This window comes from Cygnus olor, chromosome 1 (assembly GCF_009769625.2).
Source record: "Cygnus olor isolate bCygOlo1 chromosome 1, bCygOlo1.pri.v2, whole genome shotgun sequence".
Taxonomy (NCBI): domain Eukaryota; kingdom Metazoa; phylum Chordata; class Aves; order Anseriformes; family Anatidae; genus Cygnus; species Cygnus olor.
The window spans coordinates 73,555,448-73,577,066 of record NC_049169.1 but is presented as its reverse complement, the minus strand read 5'-3'; the positions used below and the strand labels follow the sequence as shown (position 1 = coordinate 73,577,066).

Below are 21,619 nucleotides of genomic sequence, written 5' to 3'. Positions count from 1 at the left end.
GAAGAAAGTTCTGAACTACACAGTGATGATAAAAGACACTGGTAAATACACAAATTTTGCTACACATACCTTCCAGAATGGATCCTCATTTGCTAGCATGTGAAAGAAGGGTAGAGAACAGATTAGTGGGAAATACATTGCTGCAATGAATGCTAGTTCTCAGCTATGGGAGTGATTTTAGTCAAGCTGTGATGTGGGACATTGTCAAAATTAACGTGGGCAGAAAAGGATGCAATTACAAATAGGAGAATGAGCAGCAGCAAGTATTTTTCAAATTGAGATTTTAAAATTTACATTGAAGGAATCCAGCACCCAAAGGTCTGGTAATACGAGAAGCACAGATACTATTTTCAGTTTTCAAAAAGTTTACTGCGGAGCTCTTCTCTGCGTGTCAGTGGTCTGAAAGTCTTTCTTAAGGACTTCAGCCTGCTGGGTGTTGAACAGTCTGGCCCTGAACCAGCAAGGCACTTAAGCAGGTGCTTAACTTGGAGTACAAAAGCGGTGCCACTGACTTACTGTTAAATGCATTTAAATGTTCAGCTGATTCATGGCCAAAGTGTTCAGCTACTTGTGGGAGAGAGTTCTGCGTTATCATCAGCTCTTTATCATCAAGCTTCTCCCACCCAAAATGCTGCCGTTTTCTGACCTTCTGATGAACTGAGCTCTGGTGATTGCATTCACAGCCTGATAGGAACAAGAAGCATCAGAGCTCTCTGGAAAACAGGCCAAGCCTTTCATAAAAATATTTGTGACATTGATCCCACTTTGATCCAAAAATAAAAAACTGAGAAAATTTTAACAGCTTTATGGAAACTGCACAGTGGCTTGTGATTTTTTGCTGCTGACTCATAAGAGACTGGTACATGCTGTTCCAGTGACAAACAGCTGATGGAGAGGCCTTTCTTTGGATTGGAGTGGTGACAAATACACTCGTATTTCTGTCCTTAGCTCCTTCGGTTCCCTCCCTGATCACAACTGGGAATACAGCTGTCCCAGTGTGAGCCCACATATACTGAGCAACCTGTGAGATGCACACATAGAAGATGCAGACACAGAGACACCATGGTCACACACATGTAAAAAGAGGAACATAAGAACACAGGAACAGCTTCACCTAAGTTGGACCAAAGGCCCAAGGTCCTTTGCTAAGAGCATCTAACTCTGCTGCTCAGGCAGAGTGCAAGAACTGGGCAAGCACAGCATAAATTTTTATACTCCAGAAGCATCTTCCCAAATGCTAGCAGTCTGTAGTTTATGGGTTTCCCTAACCTGGAGCTTGCATCTTCATCTTTACATTTAACAGACTTAGATTTTTCTTCCATAGATTTGTCTGCCTTTTCCAACAATTGTAGCTTCCTTTGGCATTCAGTTCCATAAATAACCACAGACTTATCTGCAGATGTCACTACATATGCACAAATACACACACAGAGATCCATGGGTATATGACACCACGATTACTCAGGGGGCATAAATGTTATTCAGATAAACAGAGGCTTGATAATTGAAGAGTCTTTTCTACAAATGATGTATGTCAGGGGATGTGACCTCATTTCAGGTAAGACATTTTCAGATAAATGAATCCTGATTAACTGACATTTTGCTGAAAATTTACAAGAAATGTTCTCTTCTGTATTTCTGGAAATGACAGTTGTTTCCTGTACTTCACAGAGGTTTTTTTAGTTTGTTTATTTCTCTTTTCAGCTCAGTTTTGTTGTAAAGTTCTAGACATTTAAAAATATGTCAAACTATGCTTTCTAGTTAAAATTAAACCGAAGATGGATTTTTTTAAGGAGTGTTTTATAGCAGAAGGGGCAGTCAGCTATGCACTAACGGCAGACAGCTACACCTCTGTTATTTCAAGCTGTCTGGGACTGCATCTGCCTTCGGTCAGAGCTTACATCACATTGTGCACATCAGTGCCCAGTGCATGTAAGTAATTACAACCTCCAGAGGTGGGTGGGTCTGCTCTCAGGAAGTTCAGTGTAAAATTGACAGAATCTGCAGAACCCCAGCACAGATTCTGGAAGCTGGACAAACCAAAGATACAGGAACCAAATAGGAATTAACAATTAAGGAGAGAGCGCCGTGGCTTCCAAGCAGCTCCGTGACAGGCACATTGCTGGAACTCTGTCCCCTGCCTCCTTCCTTGCAAATCAAATGGGAAACATGTGGAGGAAAGAAGGTCAGAGACGTCAAATCCTAACTTAAAAGAAATCTATGAAGGGGCTGGCAGCATGGCTTGCAAACATTGCCATTCCCTCCAGATATATGTTTACCAGGGAAAAACAAGTGGAAAAACAAATAAAAATTATAATTTTAATTTTCAGGCTAAAACTGAGCTGGGAGTAACATTCTTTCAACTGGAGCTCACATGAGGATGGGCTCCTGCTAAGAGGCATGTCATCATAGCTGTTTACTGTATAATAACCTCTCCTGTCCTCTGACACCTCATGCACTAGAGGCATACAGTAAGTAGGACAATTGTCTGCATCTAGCACATGAAGTTTTGAAAGTAGAGAAGCACCGCCACATTTAAGATGGTGATCCTGTGGTGCAGGAATTCAAGGCCAGGCCAGAAAGGTGACTCTCAAGCACTAAACATGACACTTGACAGGCATACCAAACAACCACTGAAAAACTGTCAAAACTTCAAGACTTAATTGAAATTATTCGTGTAAATACTCCTAAAATGGAAATAATATTTGGATCAGAAAAAAGCCTGCCTTCCCTTACCTCTAATGCACAACAACAGAGCCCAAGTTAAGAAGGCAGCACAAGGGCAAGGATATAATCACACTTCTTTATTTTCTTTTTCTCCTCTTCTGAAATGCAACTAAAGTTTCTTGCTTTGTCTCTTAAATTCCTACATGGGCCTCATCTAAAGAATTAAACTGTACTCAGTGTTGTCCTTGTTTCATCTCCCACCTCTCAACGCTTTGCCTTCTCTATATGTTGCACATTTTTCCATGAACGAGCTCTTCTCATGAGCTATTCATCATCTTCACCAAATGGCTCCTCCGAGTTGTTCATTCTCAATGCTTTTACCACAAAATTTTCATATTCTGAAGTTCTTATAAATACAAGGTTGAAAGGCATCTACAAGGCCATCAAATCCAGTTTTATGTCTCCACCTCTTGGACTGAGAAAAACTGTGGTTTTCAGCAGTTGTTTTTAAAGCAAAAGATATGGTATATTTCTAGCCCTTGAGGATGGAGAACAGCTTCTTAAAGTTGACAAGAAGAGGCAAATGAAAAGTCCAGAATATAATTTTTTTTTTTTTAGATCCCAATTTTTCAACACATGCTTTTGAGCAGTTGGAGTTGGCAATACTCTCTTCTTGAATCAGTCCTCTAACTTCATGGTGCTTACAATACTAGAGATCAGATTTGCCATTGATTGCAGAGTCTTTGGATCAGTTTCTATACAGCCCTGACCTTTAGCTTTATCCTTTACCCATTTTTGCAAGAAAACCATCTATTTTCACTCCACGCTAAAAAGCGCAGGAACCTTACACAGAGCAATGCCCTATGGTATCCTAGTAGTAATTCCTATGAAATCCTGCTAATAAATATTTAATGTGTCATCAGAGCAGTAGTATATTCACTTAAAAATATGCTTACCTCTTGTTGAAAGAAACAAGGGATTATTCAAATAATTTGATGCAAGGCGTTTCCGCTGCAAGGAAAAAGAAACCATAGCATCATTGAAAGGTGCTCTAGTTGTCTCTTACTGTTCCATATGGCTATACTTCCTATGAGCTTCCTTTATACATAACCAAGTATCCAGAAGCCAGTTCAGTGACTTAGATTATTCATTGCTAACCCCTAAGATAGCTATATAAACACTTGCATTACTTACCTTTCTAACAAGTTCTTCACAGAGCAGTTTTACATGCATTAGATTTTATTAACAAGGGAGAAATGCAAATTGCACATTATTGACTGAATTTCAGTATATGTTCCAGGCAACTGCAACAGTAACTCCAAACCTAGCAGATAACATCCATAAAGGAAAAACCGCATATTGTTTCTGTGAGATGACATCTTTACTTGCATATATAGAAATGGAGATGGACTTCCCACCTGCAGAAAAACATCACTATCCTCTGTGACACTTGCCCACAGTTAGTAGAAACATACTTCATTTGTAAGCTATGCGTTAGAACCCAAGTGAAGTATTTCTCTTTCAGAAGTTAATGTATATGACCTCTAGAAGCTTGCAGTCATTTCAGTCTGCTGTGGTTATTAAAGACCTTCAAACTTGCAAACACAGTCCACTGTAAACCTGAGATGTTTAACGAACTGTAATGCAGTCCATCAGCAGCTTAGAAGATGGTAAAAGCTGTTGGTCAATAGCTACCTGGGCTTCATTAACAGTCTACATAACCCTTAATAGCTCCTCTAAGCCATCCTCGTACAGCAGGACTGGAAACAGTACCATTTTCCTCCATTAGATGTTAAGTCTATGCTTGGAGGAAAAGTAGATTTTTTTTTGCTAATAAATAATTTATTCTGTGATGAGTAAACTCTTCTTTTATAAACGGGTGCATGGCAGTTTGTTAAGGAATTTTGAATTGATGTTTCTGTCTTCAAAAAATATCCAGTTTGAAACCTAACCCTTTCCTATGCTGAAGGACAACAACAAAGAAGCTACCAAGAGTGGGAAAATAGAATGGTATCTCAGAAACCTTTTTAGAGAAAAAAAAAAAAAAAAGCTTTGCAAATGAAAAGCACAACATTCAATTGAAGACATAAGACTGATCACATTTTTGTAATCAAAGAAGTTAACATCAACACTACGAATGCTGAGCTCCTGCAGTTTTGAGGGGCATTGACAAATAAAAAGTCTAATTTATATGCAATTTCGATTTAAACAATCATGAATTAAAGATCATTCTGTAGACTAACCGTAAACTAAACTGCACCAGAATGCCTGAAATGCCACAAAATACTTCAACTCACTGATTAGCAAATCAATCTGAGCAGCTAATTGATCAGTGAAAAAACATCTGCCTCCATTTTACTTGAATGGCATTCCCCATGGTCAGTACTTAATGACAGCTCCGAATGAGGACACAGCTGATCAGCCATAGGACTCTTTTACAGACATTTCTTTCTCCATGCCATCCTTCACTTCATGATATGCTTTTGAGAATAGATATAATAAGGAGTATGAACTAGGGGTGCAGCAGACCTCCTCTGTCACCCCCTCCATCCCTGCTCCAAGATAACTGAGTTTCTCATGAACGTTGATTAGACTACAGTCACAAAACTCGATTGTAAGTTATTTTAATAAACTCATCAGGACAGAAAGGCCTATGAGAAGACACTGCAAATGTAATGGTAGCAAGCCTAAGGTTCCTACTGTGTTAAACACTGGATATATGAAAATAAGTATTTGCTCTGAAGAGGTTTCTGGAGAAAAACTGAGTCCTGAAGAATTCAAGTGCCCAGAGAGGGAGCCTAAAAATCATACTATTTCCAAAAAAAAGAACAACCAAGTTAAAAAGCAGCTTGACTGCACTGATAGCTTTCTTCTTAGCCTCATCTGTCTGCTGTCTGCTAACAAACACAGACATTTGCAAAAATTTTGGTATGCCAAAATTTCATCACTGATACCTACGTAAAGAAAACTTACTTTATTTAGGCTTAAAGAACCCAGAACATGGAGGAATCTTGCTTAAATGGAAAGCTGGCTGCAAATCAGTTTAATTTCTGCAGGAAGTTCAAATAGTAACCCCAAACTGCGGTAAAATGTTAAAGATGGAATTTTAACATGCTAAATAAATAGAAACATAATAAAAACACATTTTTAGAACAAGTTAAGTCTATTTACATGCTGACTTTATACCAGGTTTGCAATGCAATATTTTGTAGGACCAAATTTTGCTATTGCCATAAATGTAACAGCATACACATAACAGATGATAGAGATCATTCAGATCCATTTTATTTCTAATTATACATTATTTTACTTATTTTGTAGGCTTTCTTACCCTCCGCACAGCACACTGATTCTTAAATCAGTATGTTCCTTTTATGAATGTCTCTAATAAAAAAAAAAAAAGCGAAGTTCTCAGTTTATTATTTGGCACATAGGAAAAGAGGAATGGCCATGCAAGCCTGAAGACAACGCAGCACTTCTATTCTTCAGGTCTGGCCTAACGGGACCATGTGTATCGGTAAAATAGTAATTAGATCCCACATTAATTTAGTCCTTTTGGCCTTTACTAAAACTATCATGAATGCTAGTTTGAAGTAAGTGATGTTGTGGGGTGAAAACCTGTTGCTTAGCTACTGAGATTAAATAATTTTTTTTCTTTTCCACATCAATATATCTTTACAACTGAATGCATGGCTCTGCATTCATATATACTTTTGTAATAAGAAGTACTTAAACCTTTTATTGACATGAAATAGCACTGGGGTAAAGAAAAAAGTGAATGATCACAGGATCACAGAATCACAGCATCGTCTAGGTTGGAAGAGACCTCCAAGATCACCTAGTCCGACCTCTGATCTAACACTAACAAGTCCTTCACTAAACCATATCACTAAGGACTACATCTAAATGTCTCTTAAAGACCTCCAGGGATGGTGACTCAACCACTTCCCTGGGCAGCCCATTCCAATGCCTAACAACCCTTTCAGTAAAGAAGTTCTTCCTAATATCCAACCTAAACCTCCCCTGGCACAACTTTAGCCCATTCCCCCTCGTCCTGTCACCAGGCACGTGGGAGAATAGACCAACCCCTTCCTCGCTACAGCCTCCTTTAAGGTACCTATAGAGAGCGATGAGGTCGCCCCTGAGCCTCCTCTTCTCCAGGCTGAACAGTCCCAGCTCCCTCAGCCGCTCCTCGTAAGACTTGTTCTCCAGACTCCTCACCAGCTTCATTGCCCTTCTCTGGACTCGCTCAAGCACCTCCATGTCCTTCTTGTAGCGAGGGGCCCAAAACTGAACACAGTACTCGAGGTGCGGCCTCACCAGAGCCAAGTAGAGGGGGACAATCACTTCCCTAGACCTGCTGGCCACGCTGTTTCTTATACAAGCCAGGATGCTGTTGGCCTTCTTGGCCACCTGAGCACACTGCTGGCTCATATTCAGCTGCCTATCAACCAGTACTCCCAGGTCCTTCTCTGCCAGGCAGCTTTCCAACCACTCATCTCCCAGCCTGTAGCTCTGCTTGGGGTTGTTACCTCCCAGGTGCAGGACCTGGCACTTGGCCTTGTTGAACTTCATACAGTTGACCTCAGCCCATCGGTCCAGCCTATCCAGATCCTCCTGCAGAGCCTTCCTACCCTCGAGCAGATCGACACACACACCTAACTTGGTGTCGTCTGCAAACTTACTGAGGGTGCACTCGATCCCCTCATCCAGACCATCAATAAAGATATTGAAGAGGACTGGCCCTAGTACTGAGCCCTAGGGGACTCCACTAGTGACCGGCCTCCAACTGGATTTGACTCCATTCACCACAACTCTTTGGGCCCGGCTATCCAGCCAGTTTTTAACCCAACGAAGCGTACGCCAGTCCACGCCATGAGCAGCCAGTTTCTTGAGGAGAATGTTGTGGGAAACGGTATCAAAAGCGTTACTGAAGTCAAGGTAGACCACATCCACAGCCTTTCCCTCATCCACTACGTGAATCCAATTTCCCTCATCCACTAAGTGAATGATCAAGTACCTCGGTTTCCAAGAGTCCACTGTAGGCTGGATTCGCTGTGCTTCTTCTCTTCCTTTCCTGACGCTTGCTCTGGATTTCTGTAACCATGGAAAAAAGCATGAATTGTGTGTTTCTCATTCATCAGGGAAAAATGTAGCTCGAACTTGTTAATCAAGATGCTCTTGCCCTCAACCCCTTGAGCTCTGTGTTCAGTTTCAGTTTCTAAAGTGTTAATTGGGTTGCATCAGCATTGATATTTGCTGCAGTTCAAGGCTTAACATTAATAAGCTTTTCCTTGTAAGACTCACAAAACAGGGATGTTTTATTTTTCCCTTCCTCCATGGTGGAATTCTGCTGCCCTACAAGATTTTTATGATGATCCCTTCAGACACACATTCAGCAAGCATCAACAGAGAGCTTTCAAAATGCTATCAATGTCTGCTATTAACAAAAATGAAGCATACAAAGCAGTTAAGCCTTGAAACCCATATCAGATGAAAGTATAGAGATCCTCTTAAGTTTCATTTATATTACTTTTTCTCTGCAGAGGCTAGAAAAACCAGTCAGAATGGGATGGGTAGATTCAGCTCTAACTAGGGCACTATGACTTATTCATCCAAAATAACACAACTTCATGATCCTAAACTTGCAAAGTGTTTTTGCAAGCTGTACATGTAACTGTGCCACTGGAAAGAGCAGTGCAAAAATAAGCTCATTGAATTGCTGTCCTATTTGGGAAAGGGGGAAAAACAGGAGAACTCCCTTCAACTAAATGGCAACACTCATCGAAGACGGCACTTACTCGGGACTGCATTTAGCAAAAACTAGTTGTGTGCAAGCTTCTGGATACACACACAGAAAAAGTGAGCGAATTCCTGGCCCACTGAAATCTGCAGATTTAATGCTGCTTTTATCTGAGCTAGGATTTCATTTCCATCACAAGGAATTTCTTTTTCCAGCTCTTTATGTCTGTTCAGAATGGTGAGATTATTGTAAGCGTGTATTTTACAGTCTACTTTTTATTCCAATAATAAAGTAAGAGCAGACATGCTTTAGCAAGGAGAGCCACCCAGCATCCATCCCATGACAAGTGTGTGCAGCTGGGCTGATGCTTGTTCCCCAAGTGAATGTTTTATGGCAACGTTCACACTCTGCGGTGATAAACCACAGAGCTCTTTTTAGTCTAAATGCCCCTCCCATGGTTGTGACACCTCCACTCTTCTTGCTCTGAGTAAATTTCTCAGAAGGGGAGGAACTGGCAGGAACACTAGCCTGTCAGCCCATCAGAGGACCAGGAGCACACCCAACAGAAACTCATGACACCATCTGGTTCTGCAGAAGGTCTGGCATCTTTTGCCAATGTGTGAGGCCCATCCCAGAAGGTCCTCCGGGCCAGAAAACGGTCTCAAGGATATTGAGCACTATCTCCCATTTGCAACCCAACAGTAAGATACAGTCCAGCTGTCAGGATGTTTACAATACATGGGAATTGGATTCCTGACACACAGTTTTGGCTTCCAGGCACCCATTCCAAATGTTGATCACTTCTCCACAGAGTAAAAAGGGCCGTGTGCCACAGTATGTGATATGAGTATCACTGGTCACGTCCTGAACACGGTGTCCTTAGGGACAAGGCCAACACTCTGCATGGATTTTGTACAGCCCTGAGTTCCCAGATACTGATTTGAAACTTCTCATTCACAAAGGACTATTGGCTAAGCCGCCACTCTTGCAGTGGTGGATGTAGCAGACAGAAACTGGATAGACAAGAAAAACAGAGGAGCAACTACTTGTGTATTCTGGCTGGGTTTTCCCACTGGCATGGGAACATGTCACCTCTCACACTCAGGTGTCTCTCCTAGGGCAATTCAAAGAGTACAGGCAGGTCTGAATCACAGCCTGACATAAGACAGACATATGCTTCCATGCAACTCCTGAAGCTGTGCAGCACCTCACTATGAAGAAATGTGCGATCTGAGACTGCACTGAGATGTGCAATAAACCCCATCTCTGAGACCACTGCCAGCATGTCGTTAACATCCTCGGTGCCATGAAACCTCCAAACAGGAAGCCATTGTATGGGTAATGGCTTCTGCCCCACCACTGAAGTATTCCCTACGATGTGCTCTTCTAGCTATGAAGAAATTGCCATCCTGGAGCTTCCAAACCCTTTGGCAGCCTATGAAGGGAACCTGGCCTCTGCAGCCGGATGAGTGCTACATGTGGATCCAACAGCCTGCCACAGAGCCATGGGAAGGAAGATTGTTGTTCTCCATGTCAGTTCTTACAAGGGGAATGTGCTCCAGGCCAGAAGTGCCAGAGATGTCACAAAAGAAGAACCCATGTGCCTTGATGCTGGCAAAGAAATGGATCAAGTGAAGCTGCGCTGACTTTTGACTTTGGTCTCAACAGCGTGAGCAGGAGCCGTGGTTTCTGCAGCCAGTAGCAGTAACCCAAGCTACAGGGTCAGTGCATCCAGGGGCTGCAGCATCTCAGCACTCACAGCAGCACAGGGAAGAAGCTGGAGACAGACAGACTGCCCAGACAGACTTACTCCTTTTCAGAGGTTGTCACAAGGATGCAAGATTGGGACTTTCCACTGGTCTGGGAAAAGAAACAAAGGATTTGACACAGCAGAGCTTTCTGTATGTTGGGGTGCATAACTGGGCTGACTGTCTTCACGAGAAGCCTGTGATGGATCTATAACTCTCTGCCCTTTTGGGTCCCAGGTTTAAGAGAGAATTTCTTTGGTACATGCTCTCACCAAGGCAACAGAAATATTTGATGGAGCCTGACTCACACATGTGGTAGAGACCTGGAATACAGCTTTGGAAGAGGCATCACTGTGGTGCAGAAATAAAATCTGGCTGGGGGGAAAAGCAATTGCAGTGAAAATATATGGAAAAAGAGATGGAGAAATGAACTAAAATAGCACTAGATGTACTCCACCTTATGCAGCCATCAGGGAGGGAGGGCACAATGTCAGCACTTCGTTTATGGAAACTGTGAACAAAAAATATCCATGCTTCTGATAAAAGGAGTACATACATCCAGGAGTGCATCTGTAAATAATCACAACCAGCTAGACCAGAGGCATAGACTGGTAGACTTTGTTACTTGCCACTTCTGCAAAAAGGTATTGAGCATGTTTTCTCTTCCTTTTTCCAAACAGGGCTTAAAAAAGTAAAAATAAGTAATTTGGTTTAACTGATTAAAACATTCCAATAAGCTAAATGGAAATACTTGATTTTTTTTCTTTAGCTAAGAAGTTTGTTTCTAGAAAGACATGAACTAAAGACTTCTTTTAAATCTTTTGTTTTCAATCTAGATTTTTTTTTACACAATGGCAATGATAAAAAACTTTCTTATAGCCTAGAGAAAAAGATTGTCACAACCACAAACTACATCACAGAATTATTTAGTTTACTAATTTTAAAAATACAACCAAAACAGAAAAAAAAAAAAAAAAGAAACTAAATGGTAATACATTTGATAGAGATTAATAATCTTGAAGATAGCTTTATGTTGGAAGCAAAGCTTCAATAAGCTAATGTATGTATAATGTATGTATAATGTATGTATAATGTAACACTCTGTATGGTCATTCTATGAGGCCTGTAATGACAATTCATCTTTAGTGCAATCTGTATCCTGCAGAACGTCAGTGGAAGGGGCCCTGCAAAACAGAGCTCTTTTCCCAGTAAGGTGAAAGATCCTCCTCTGGAAGTTAGCTGGAAAGGCTGCTGGACTGATAGAGAAATCCATAGAGAAGTGGATCACAGTCCCTCACCACAAAATTAGCAAATAAAATGAAGAAATGCAGTAATGCTGTGGATTAATGATACTGAGTGAATAAGCTTTTAATGACTCAATCCTGATACTGTTTAATTCAAAAAAATGTAAAACTGAGGAATACATTAGAAGTACTAAAATAAACTGAACTGCGTAATGACCACTCCTTCCTGATAAACAGCAATGGCTGATAACCATAAATATGACACAGCACTAAAAAATAACCATTAGCATGTGAAAGCTATAAGGGTATTTTTGGCAGTTGCAATCACCAACACTCATGAAGAAATACCCTTTCCATAGTAAATAGCTCTTGGTGGGAGCTGTTTATTTCAAGGTAGTAGGAATATAAAAAGTGAATTTGTCTGATAGAATTGATTCTGCAAGATTAGTATTATACCAGTTAGGTTCAAAATGTGCATCTCTGCACTTACTGTATAACAGAATAGAGTAGTACTTGATGTTTTGAACATAAGCATTAAATCCACACAAACACTTTATTAGTTCTAATAAAATCAAAGGGCAAAGAATTATTCAAAATTAAGTTCTCTCTGTTGTAAGCATAATTTGCACTTCAGCATAATTTCAAACGTTGTCCTATTTTCCTTAGACAAAGAAAACAAGAACCAGTCATCACTTGCACTTTTTGGATTATAAATCTTCTCCTAAAATTGCTGTAGCTTTTAAATTTCCATTTCAATCCATTACCATTAAGGGATTAAAAAGGCCGATGGCTTAAAGTTTCTCTAAACTGCTTTCAAATTCTCAATCATTGGGACATTAAACGTTTTTCTAAAATGCAGATTTAAAGAGGAAAGAGAGAGGGGAAAAAAAAGCAACAAAACACCAGAAAACCTGCTGCATATATTGCGGAGACTTTATAATTAAGATGCTATTTTCTCCAGAATTCACAGCCTCTCTTAAAACCAAGGAACAGAAGCAAAAGAAACCTTATTAAAAAGAAATCAAGCTGTAAATAACTTGGACTCTTGAGTCAACAAGGTATCTAAGAATGTGGCGAACTCTAAAGCAGTTCCATTTGGCTGTGGAGCAGCAGAGAGAAAAGATTTCACTCAAAACCTGAACTGTAGAACATATGGCATCTTACCTTCCAAATGTTCTGTTGTAACCAGTCCTAATGCGACCATGAAGGCAATTTTCTATGGAAGGAAATAAACACACATTAGATTTTCTACTACAACAATTCTGGTAGAAGTAAATAATCTGGCATTGACAGAATAAACCCAATAAGGTCTTTCAGAAATGTCTATTACTTGAATGCATAGCAATATGAAGAACTAATTGAAGATTTGCTTCAGATATGCCTGGTCAGTCATGCCCTACTTGTAGGACTATATGAACTTTAACAGTTCAGAGACTTATAAAGCCAATGATGTATGATTATTAATTGTACATAATGCATGACCAAAATCCAGTCAATTCAATTTCATATTGCTAGTTGCTTTGTTACTCCACTCTTTAGAAAAGTAATTGTGTATTATTATTACCGTCTGGCACTGTTTTTACTGGATACAAGCAAGCTATATGGAGAAGATACGACACACTTTCACTGAACTTTTCAATGCTATATATCTGTTAATAATTAACAAGACACCTTAAGCATATTGAAATCTCCCCCCCCCCCCCCCCCCCCCAAAAAAAAAGAATAATTCAGAAATTGTTTGTCCCAAGTTACAGAAAGAATATCACATGCGTGAACTGTGAAGGGGTCCGCTGATCCCTTATCTTGCCTCAATGGGGAAGCTAACAAACATCTCCCACTGATAGTGGTGAACTCATTTTACAGTGAGGAATGTGATCTAAAAAATGATTCAGAATTTTTGGCACACTGTGTACACACAAACCACATCTGCATACTAACAAAACTTTGAAATATGCAATATAATTATAATTGCCTAATTATAGGGCAATTACTAGAGCAGACTCTACATTTTCTGTCAGAGATTTTTCATTGGGAATTTTTTTCCAATGAAATTTCCTGCAAGAGAAAGTTTTGCTGAAGATTTAATTCCTTTTTTTTTTTCCTTAAAAGGAAAACTGAAATTCTGTTGTGTAGTTCGAAGCCCAAATTGAACCAAACTACTTGGTTTTGCGTCACATCTATGGTACCGTGGGGCCTCCTCTCTCTGCTGTGCTGAACAACCTCATTGGGTCATGCTACCCAAGTGGCATTTTCACAAGGTGCAATTCCACAGAAGAGACAATCTGGCTAGAAAAAACAAGCTATTACGAATCTAGCAAGCAAAACTCACAATCCAGCTGTGATAAAGCACCCAAAGACCATTGAAAGATGTAATTATCATACTCACCCAAAATAAAATGTGTAGATTTAGGTTGAACTAAAATTGAGTGTTTAAGTGGTAGATGGTCAAAACATTCTGTTTCAATCAGAGAAGTGTCAGGAGAACATATTTCAACACTTCCGAGTCAAAATTAGTTTGACCTTCTTGTTTGTGAAACACCTGATGATTCAACTTTTCATTTCAGCCCATTGTAAAATCAACTACTAAGTTATTGGAAGTACCATTTCCTTTGCAATTCTGACTTCCACATAGTGAAACTGTGAAAGTAAGCACATCCTCATTTTACAGATGAAAAGATCTAGCTAAGGGGTGGGTTCTTCACAAATCAGAGGGTCAGGATTGGATATCCTTATTCTTCTTACATCTGTGAAAATATCTACATCAAAAAGGTGAACTAACAAAGTCATAAGATAGGAATATTGTCATTCCATGATCTCCTAGTGCGTAATTCTTCCTGTAGATTAAAAAATGGTCATGTAGAATCTCATCACTGCAATTTAGATAACATTCATGCTATATTTCTGCCTTCCATAACTGTGGTAATGACAAGCACATGTACATTTGCACATCAGACCTTGATTTCATTAATGCTCACTCCTTACATGTCTAAAACACCAGCTAGGCATGGTGGGGGCTCCACACGTGAAGGGAAAGATGAATATTTGATCAGAGACCCACTGTGTAGATCTGAGAAGAAAATTTGTCAATTGAGTAGAATTACAAGCTTCACTTCACCCTCACTAGAAGTAACTTTATGGCAGGATGTCTCAGTGCTCTGAGCAGAAGTCATAGTAACATTTAGATATAAAATCAGAAAGTTGGAATGGTTAATGTGTGATTGTATGTTCCCATTGGAGCACAGATTGCCTATATTACCCAAAGATGAGACTGTAAAGGGAGCATACGTTTTCTGACATCTAAACTAAAATTATTTCAGTACTGGCACGCTTGATAAATTTCTTCTCTTTATACTAAATTTATTTGAATACATATCTAATTAAATGTAATGACAGCATATTTGCTTATGAAGAGCTTTCATAAATGGACTTGATAATTATCTCACTATTAAAGACAGGAAGGGTTAGGTTTTATAGATATTTGAAATATGGTTCCTCTTTTAAAATCCCAATAGAAGCGGTATTCATTTTAACAAGCACATTATATTAACAGCATATTTGTTTTCATGGGTTTTGCTGTTTCACACTCTTGCAGCTCATTGGATTCCACTCAAAATACTAGTTCCACTGCAAAGCTTTACTGTCACGCATCACAGAGAAATGGCAATGCAATGTTGTTTCTGCTCTGTGTAGGAATCCACAAAATTGATTCTTTGATTTCTCCATCTTTTCAATGCAGGCTCAACTCTAGCATTTAGTCCACAATAGCAATGTGTCTCTCTTGTCTATTCTTAAGTAGGATTAAAATCACTGTTAGCTAAATAACCAGGATTTCTGGCAGTAATTTTTATTTTAAGTAAAAGAATGTTAGAATGTGCAGGAAAATGCTGCCAGCAATGTAAAATTTTAGTAATACACAAACCGAAATGCAAAAAGTTTTGTGCAATTCTAACTGCTTCTTCTGTGCTGAACTCAGATACTTTTAAGTAAAACAAAACAAAACAAACAAAAAAACTAAGAAGCATACCGATGACAAAAACAAACAAAAAACAACAAAAACAGCCATTTGCTCCACAGAGGGATCACTCCCTTGTGTAATTCCTTAACTTCTTTGCAGAAATCATTCTGGTGGGAGAGGCCCCATTACTAGACAGGCGGCAATTTAGTTTGGCAGTTAATGGCCTCCATCCTCACCAGCACCTGGCTTAGTGAAGGGAACAGGACACCATTCTCCCAGTCACTCCTCAGCCTCCGGATGACAAAACCCACGCAGCTCATGTCCCAGGAGAAGGCTCTGACCACTGGACCTGGACATCCTGGCTGACTGACTCCCTCCATCCCTTCTGGGAAAGCCACTCCAATAGCCACTCATCCAGGACTAACGGCTGTGAAATACAGGCACAGCGAGATTTGCTATAGTCTAAGGATACTTGGGAAAGAAGAAATCTTAGGTTTATGCAAAAGGAATACGTATTTCAGGGCTGCTGTGTCCAGAGCTAGCTTCCTGGCTTCCCAAAAGAACAACCAAGCCAGAAACAAAAGACAACCAGCAGGTTCTCAGTCTTTTGTGTTTGTTCAGATATGCTTAGAAACTGCAGACAGAACTCCTGGCTACTGTTAGGTCTGGCTACTTCTGGTTTATTTATTTCGAATTTTACATTTAATATGTTAAATCCCAGTCTGTCATGACTGACATTTATGTAGAGACATACTCAAGTTCCTGCCTCAGTTTTGTGCTTTGAAGATAAATAAAGGTGTGGAAAGAAGTGCCTGGACTGCTTATTTTCTTAAAAAAAATACCATGGTATCTTTGTTACTCTTTGCCTTAAATTCAATCGTCTGTTAAACAGCTATGAATGCTTTTAGAAATGTGTGTTATGTCTTTTCACAAAGCAAAACAAAGATTTTTACAAAACCATTTCTTTTTGTAATTACATGTTCTATTTATGTCATTACATGTTTACACTAATTATGCTGTTAGTTCTAATTACACTAATTGTATAAATACATGATAATCAACTAAAGTTTACTTTCAAAGAACAAAAGAAATTAACTCTGGACTTACATATTTATGGCTGTGAAACAAATCTATGAAAAGTCACACTTAAGGGCATAGCTTCAGCATCCTACACAGAAAATTGTGTTTGCCAAGACATCCTGTATACATGGTAGGAACAATGTTCTTGGTTACAAAAAAAGACAGTCAGAGGAGCCAAAGGCACCAGGATATACTAGTTAGCAATTCAATGGAAAGCTCATTAAATTTAAGAATGCTATACCATAATCTGTCCCGAGTTGCACGGTCTCTTTCTGCATTCCTCTGGAAGATTTTTGCTCAGTATTCTTTTGTGGGGAATAAATTACGGTCAAAGAAAAATGGATTATTTTTTTTCTAGCATTTTCTTTTTAAGCAGGATCTACTAGCCTTTCTGCCCCCTAGGTGCTGGACAATAAATAATCTTTTGGAAATAGTTCCTTAATGAAAACAGATGCAGTCCCATCATTCAGTGGTAACGAAGATTCACATGAAGGTCAGATTTTAAACTCGGAGGTTTCATAAGCACAGTTCTGCAGGGCTTTTGCATAAACCTGTGATATTCTAGGTTAAAAGCCACAATATTTATCCCCTAACACTGTTCCAACTTTTGTCTTCAAATGTCACAAGGAGTGACATTGCCCACATAACATTAAAAATTTATATTGTGATAGTTCTCTTAAACTTACAGTGCCAAGGATGCTTTCTTGCTCTAAACTTACTAGAATAATAAGGTTAAGATTTCACATTATATGAACATTTCCGCACTGTAAGTAAATGCAGTTTGTATAATTTCTCAAATTGCCTCAAAAGTATTTACAAGCTAATTTGAATACATCTAGTCAAAACCAAAACGCCTGTTAAACATAGATTCCATTTCATTTCTACAAGGTCTTCTGATTTGTATTTTCAGTTTCCATAGTAAATATAGTTCATTAAAGAGATTTAATCTTATTACTTGCTTTCTTCTCTCTTCCCCAATTTGAACAATTTTAATGTGTTTCAGAGTAGAAAGAATCTGTGTACATGTGGGAATGTGGGATAACGCACACAGCAAATGCAAGGAACTATATTGTTACACACAATCTAGAGATTGCAAGATTCATTACAAATAAGATGAAAATGTAAAAGCCCACCTTACAAAAGAAATGTTAATTCAACCTCATATACAGCCTGTAAATCCGGTGTTACATATTCAATAGCATAAAAGAAAATATTTTCAGCTTTTATATACCTTTCACGAGAAATACAGCTATACTCAGGCAAGGTGCCTGGATTATTACGATGCCTACAATTCTTACATTTTTACGACACTGGGAGGTTTGAAAGATGCAAACCAAATTTGTCAGAACAACTCACAGGGGCAGAACACACCTTTTGCAGTGAACCATAAGCACAAAATCAGTAATTATGTATGCACACAGAAAAAAAAATTAGTAATGACCCCTAAAACTTAATCATACTGTAGCTCATTTATTAAAATAATAATTTTTTTAAAAGTCACCTCTGGATTTTCCTCCTTTTTCTTTTTGGTAGCAGGGGATCCCTGAGCTGACTCTTCAGGAAGTTTCTTTGTCTCCACTTTACTTTCTGTCTGGGTTTGGACTTGAGGCTGAATAATGATAACCTAAAAGACAACATACAAATAAAAGAACAGAATTCACTATATAACTAGAATTTTCTGCCTGAAAATGTGATTCTTCATTGTAGTGTTAGTTGATACCTACATAGGCAACAAATACGTCACAAGCCAAAAATATTAAAAACTGGATACCTAGCTTAGGCCTCTAAATATTCTGAAAACGAATTTTTATAGATGCATCATAAACCAGCAGCAGCCTAAGGGAGCCATTTGATCAGCATCTCCGAAAATTAGGACACTTTCTATTTAGAGGGCTCCTGAAGCTGATTCAGTGGCCTACCTTTGGTGTTCATATTGCCAGTGATTTTAAGTTGTTTCCTTTTATTTTATTTCACAGAGACATAGAAGAGATGGAACTACTACACATTCAAAATAAGAGTCTCATCTCAGTTATTCCAGTGTTATTACAGAGTAAGTACATGTGGATTGGAAAGAAGATGCTCCTTAGCAATATTGATGTGACAGATCAGAGTTCAGTCCTCAGCATTTATGGGTTATAAGCAGTGGATATCCAGTTTTGCATAAACAAAATAAAATATATGTTTTAAATTAAAATTAATTCTGGTTAGAACCTTAACCATCGGAATTACTACACAGATCTCTTAGGCATGCACAAGTGTTTGTATGTCCATCTGCTACTATTTGAATTACCACATAAAGATTTACATGTTTCAGATAACATTACCTCAGAAGCTATTAAATTAAAAGGAATGAAAGACAATTTCTAACCACGGAACTATACGTGACTTTACACCCATACTCAAAGCTTCATAAAAGAGTACAGAAGAGCTTCCCAAGGTCACCTTCTTGATGAAGGTTATTGGATTTGAACACTGGGCCTCTTCCATCTATTTCACTGCTAACCTTCAAAAAATTTATTTAATTGTTATATACTTTATCTCAACTCAGTCACTCCAGAAGACTCAAGAGCATAAAAAGTTTTTTTTTTTAACCAGTAGCCAGTTAAAGTAAGAAAAATAAATCATGTTAGAAAAATGTAGAAGAGATGCTTACTTTTATTTACCTCACAAACCATCCTACATCCTGTATTCTTTCTTAGCACTGTATGGGAACCTGTGCTGCCAACAAAATCCGGGGTAGCAGGACCTAGCAGTAAATTACAATGAATGTCTGCTGGGTACATTGGCAGACTTTATTGAATCTGTTTCTGGTACATGAGTGGAAAAGTTCTTATATTTCAAAGCTAAAAAGACACACAAAGTGGAAACAAGAAATTTGTAACTTGATTTTTTCCTACTGATCTACTGATCGGTTTTGAAACCCCAAGCTCTCATTTCATTTGCCCATAGAAAAGAAGAAGGGAATGCCTGATTATTTGATACACTCCCCTGGGATCAGTTAATATAACTGATATCTCTGTATAATTGAAGAGGGAGTCCATGGGAAATTTGAGCCTGCACAGAATTCAGGGACATTATTAGTAAGAAATGGTTTAAGTAAAGAGAAGATCATATTGTTCCATTAACATCAGGCTACACAATGATGCACTTTGGTCCATCTAAAATCAAGGCATGTACACAGACAAATGTCTACTGGCGTCCAGGTGTCCCCTTAAGGATTTTTCCACTGCTTTCTCATTATTTCCTTCAAAAGGAACCACAAGCACCACTCTGTCAGGGCTTTGCACTCCCAGAGGAACCACAAGTACAAGAGAGATAAGGACATACTGGAAAGTGTCCAACAGAGGGCTACCAAGATGGTAAAGAGACTGGAGCATCTCTCCGATGAAAAGAGGCTGAGAGAGCTGAGACTGTTCAGCCTGGAGAAGAGGAGGCTCAGGGGGGATCTTATCAATGTCTGTAAATACCTGAAGGGAGAGTGCAAAGAGGACAGAGCCAGACTCTTTTCAGTGGTGCGCAAACTGGAAGACAGGAGGCTTCCTCTTAACATCAGGAAGCCCTTCCATGCTGTGTTGGTGACAGAGCACTGGCACAGGTTGCCCAGAGAGGTTGTGGAGTCTCCTCCTTGGAGAACTTCAGTAGCCACCAGGACGTGGTCCTGGGCAGCCTGCTCTGGGTGGCCCTGCTGGAGCAGAGGGCTGGGCCAGATGGCCTCCAGAGGGTCCTTCCAGCCTCAGCCCTTCTGTGATTCCATGACCATTCTGCTCACATCTGTGCCATAATTCCTGAGTTTGGCAGCCGAAACACAGCAAGAAGCAGAACCTACCTTGCTGTCGGCACTGATGAGGAGTGGTTGCACTTTGATGCTGTCGTTGACCACAGAGACGGTAGCGCTAGTGCTGATAGGAGTTGCATTGTTAGGGGAGGTGGAGATGATGGCGTACGCCACACCGGCACTGCTCAGTGGTGACGAGAGAGGGGTAGGCTCGGTGATGCTTTGCGACTGGCTGTTAGGCATCTGTACATGGCTGACGGTGTTGTTGGCAGTGGGGAGGGCAGGGCTGGGGTTTTTGATGCTGACGACAGTAGCCTTTTGGAAGGTAGGAGGCTGCTTGGATGGTTGGTCTCTGCATGGGGAAATAGGGAGGCTGTCTGGAATCAGGGTCTTTGGCCTAACCTGCAAAGAGGGTTAGATGTTATTAGGCATAATCCAACACTCTAGTGGAAAAACACTGCATACGTGCACTCTAGCCGTAGAGCCTCTAGTTGTATTAACCACACCACAGGAGCGCCTAGAAAAATGTAGTGTAGCAACTTGAAGTAGACAGCCATTCATTCACTTGCAGATGTATTCCCAGCACTCCCCAGCTGAGTCATTTTGTAGTCCCTAACTCATTGCAATGCTAAATAAGAAGGGAGAAAAAAGTCAATTCCTCACTTTTATTAGCACACATCCATACACACGCTACTCAAGCCACATTCAGGCCTCAGTAGGCATGTTTAAGCCAAAGCCTTTTTCCAAAGAATGGAAAACCGAGATGCAATAATTTCCTGTTCTGAAGGACACAACACTCTTGCTATGAATTAAGGAGTGGGAATTGAATCATTAAGGGAGTTGTGGGAAAGCATTTACAGGAACATTAAGTGTATGCACATCATTTGTACTGGTGGATCAGTGAATGAAGATCCTTATATTCTTAAGACAAGACATGTTCAATGGACACAACCACTCAGCTCAACAACAACAACAACAGAGTGAAAGACAGGGAAAAAAAGACAACCACAAACGTTTAACTTAGTATTTTGTGCTGTAAGAAAAAAGCTGATATGCGGCTGTGGGTGAGTAAAGAAGGCACTTCTTTAAAGAAGGCACATGGATGGATGGGGAAATCATTTGCCAACATTTGTGAAGACTGAGGTTTTACACAGAGCCGTGAATGATAGCTGAAAACAATTGTCTCCAGCTAATGTGATGTGTTTCCAGTGGGGTAATTAATGTCACCCTGTCAACATGGCTCTGACTTAACAACGTGTTAAGTACAGTTCCAGAATTGAAAATAAATAATTTAAACTGCTTCACATGAAGTTAACTTCACTCCTAGCTTATTCGTTAACATGGCCACATAAAACAGCCGGCTCCCTCTGTGCTTATTTCATCCTGTCACTTCTCACACCCTCCATA

At 39.7% G+C, this 21,619-nt stretch overlaps 1 protein-coding gene across 1 annotated transcript in view; it reads right to left on the bottom strand.

Annotated features, from left to right (window-relative positions):
* Positions 1–21,619, bottom strand: part of PHF21B (PHD finger protein 21B) — a 165,800-nt gene that overhangs the window by 7,499 nt on the left and 136,682 nt on the right. The window contains exons 5-10 of the mRNA XM_040565494.1: positions 20,264–20,614; positions 17,939–18,061; positions 12,567–12,618; positions 7,688–7,764; positions 3,624–3,678; positions 70–92 (exon numbers count right to left, since the gene is read on the bottom strand). Coding sequence (XP_040421428.1) covers positions 70–92; positions 3,624–3,678; positions 7,688–7,764; positions 12,567–12,618; positions 17,939–18,061; positions 20,264–20,614 — 681 coding nt within the window. The remainder of the gene's footprint in view (positions 1–69; positions 93–3,623; positions 3,679–7,687; positions 7,765–12,566; positions 12,619–17,938; positions 18,062–20,263; positions 20,615–21,619) is intronic.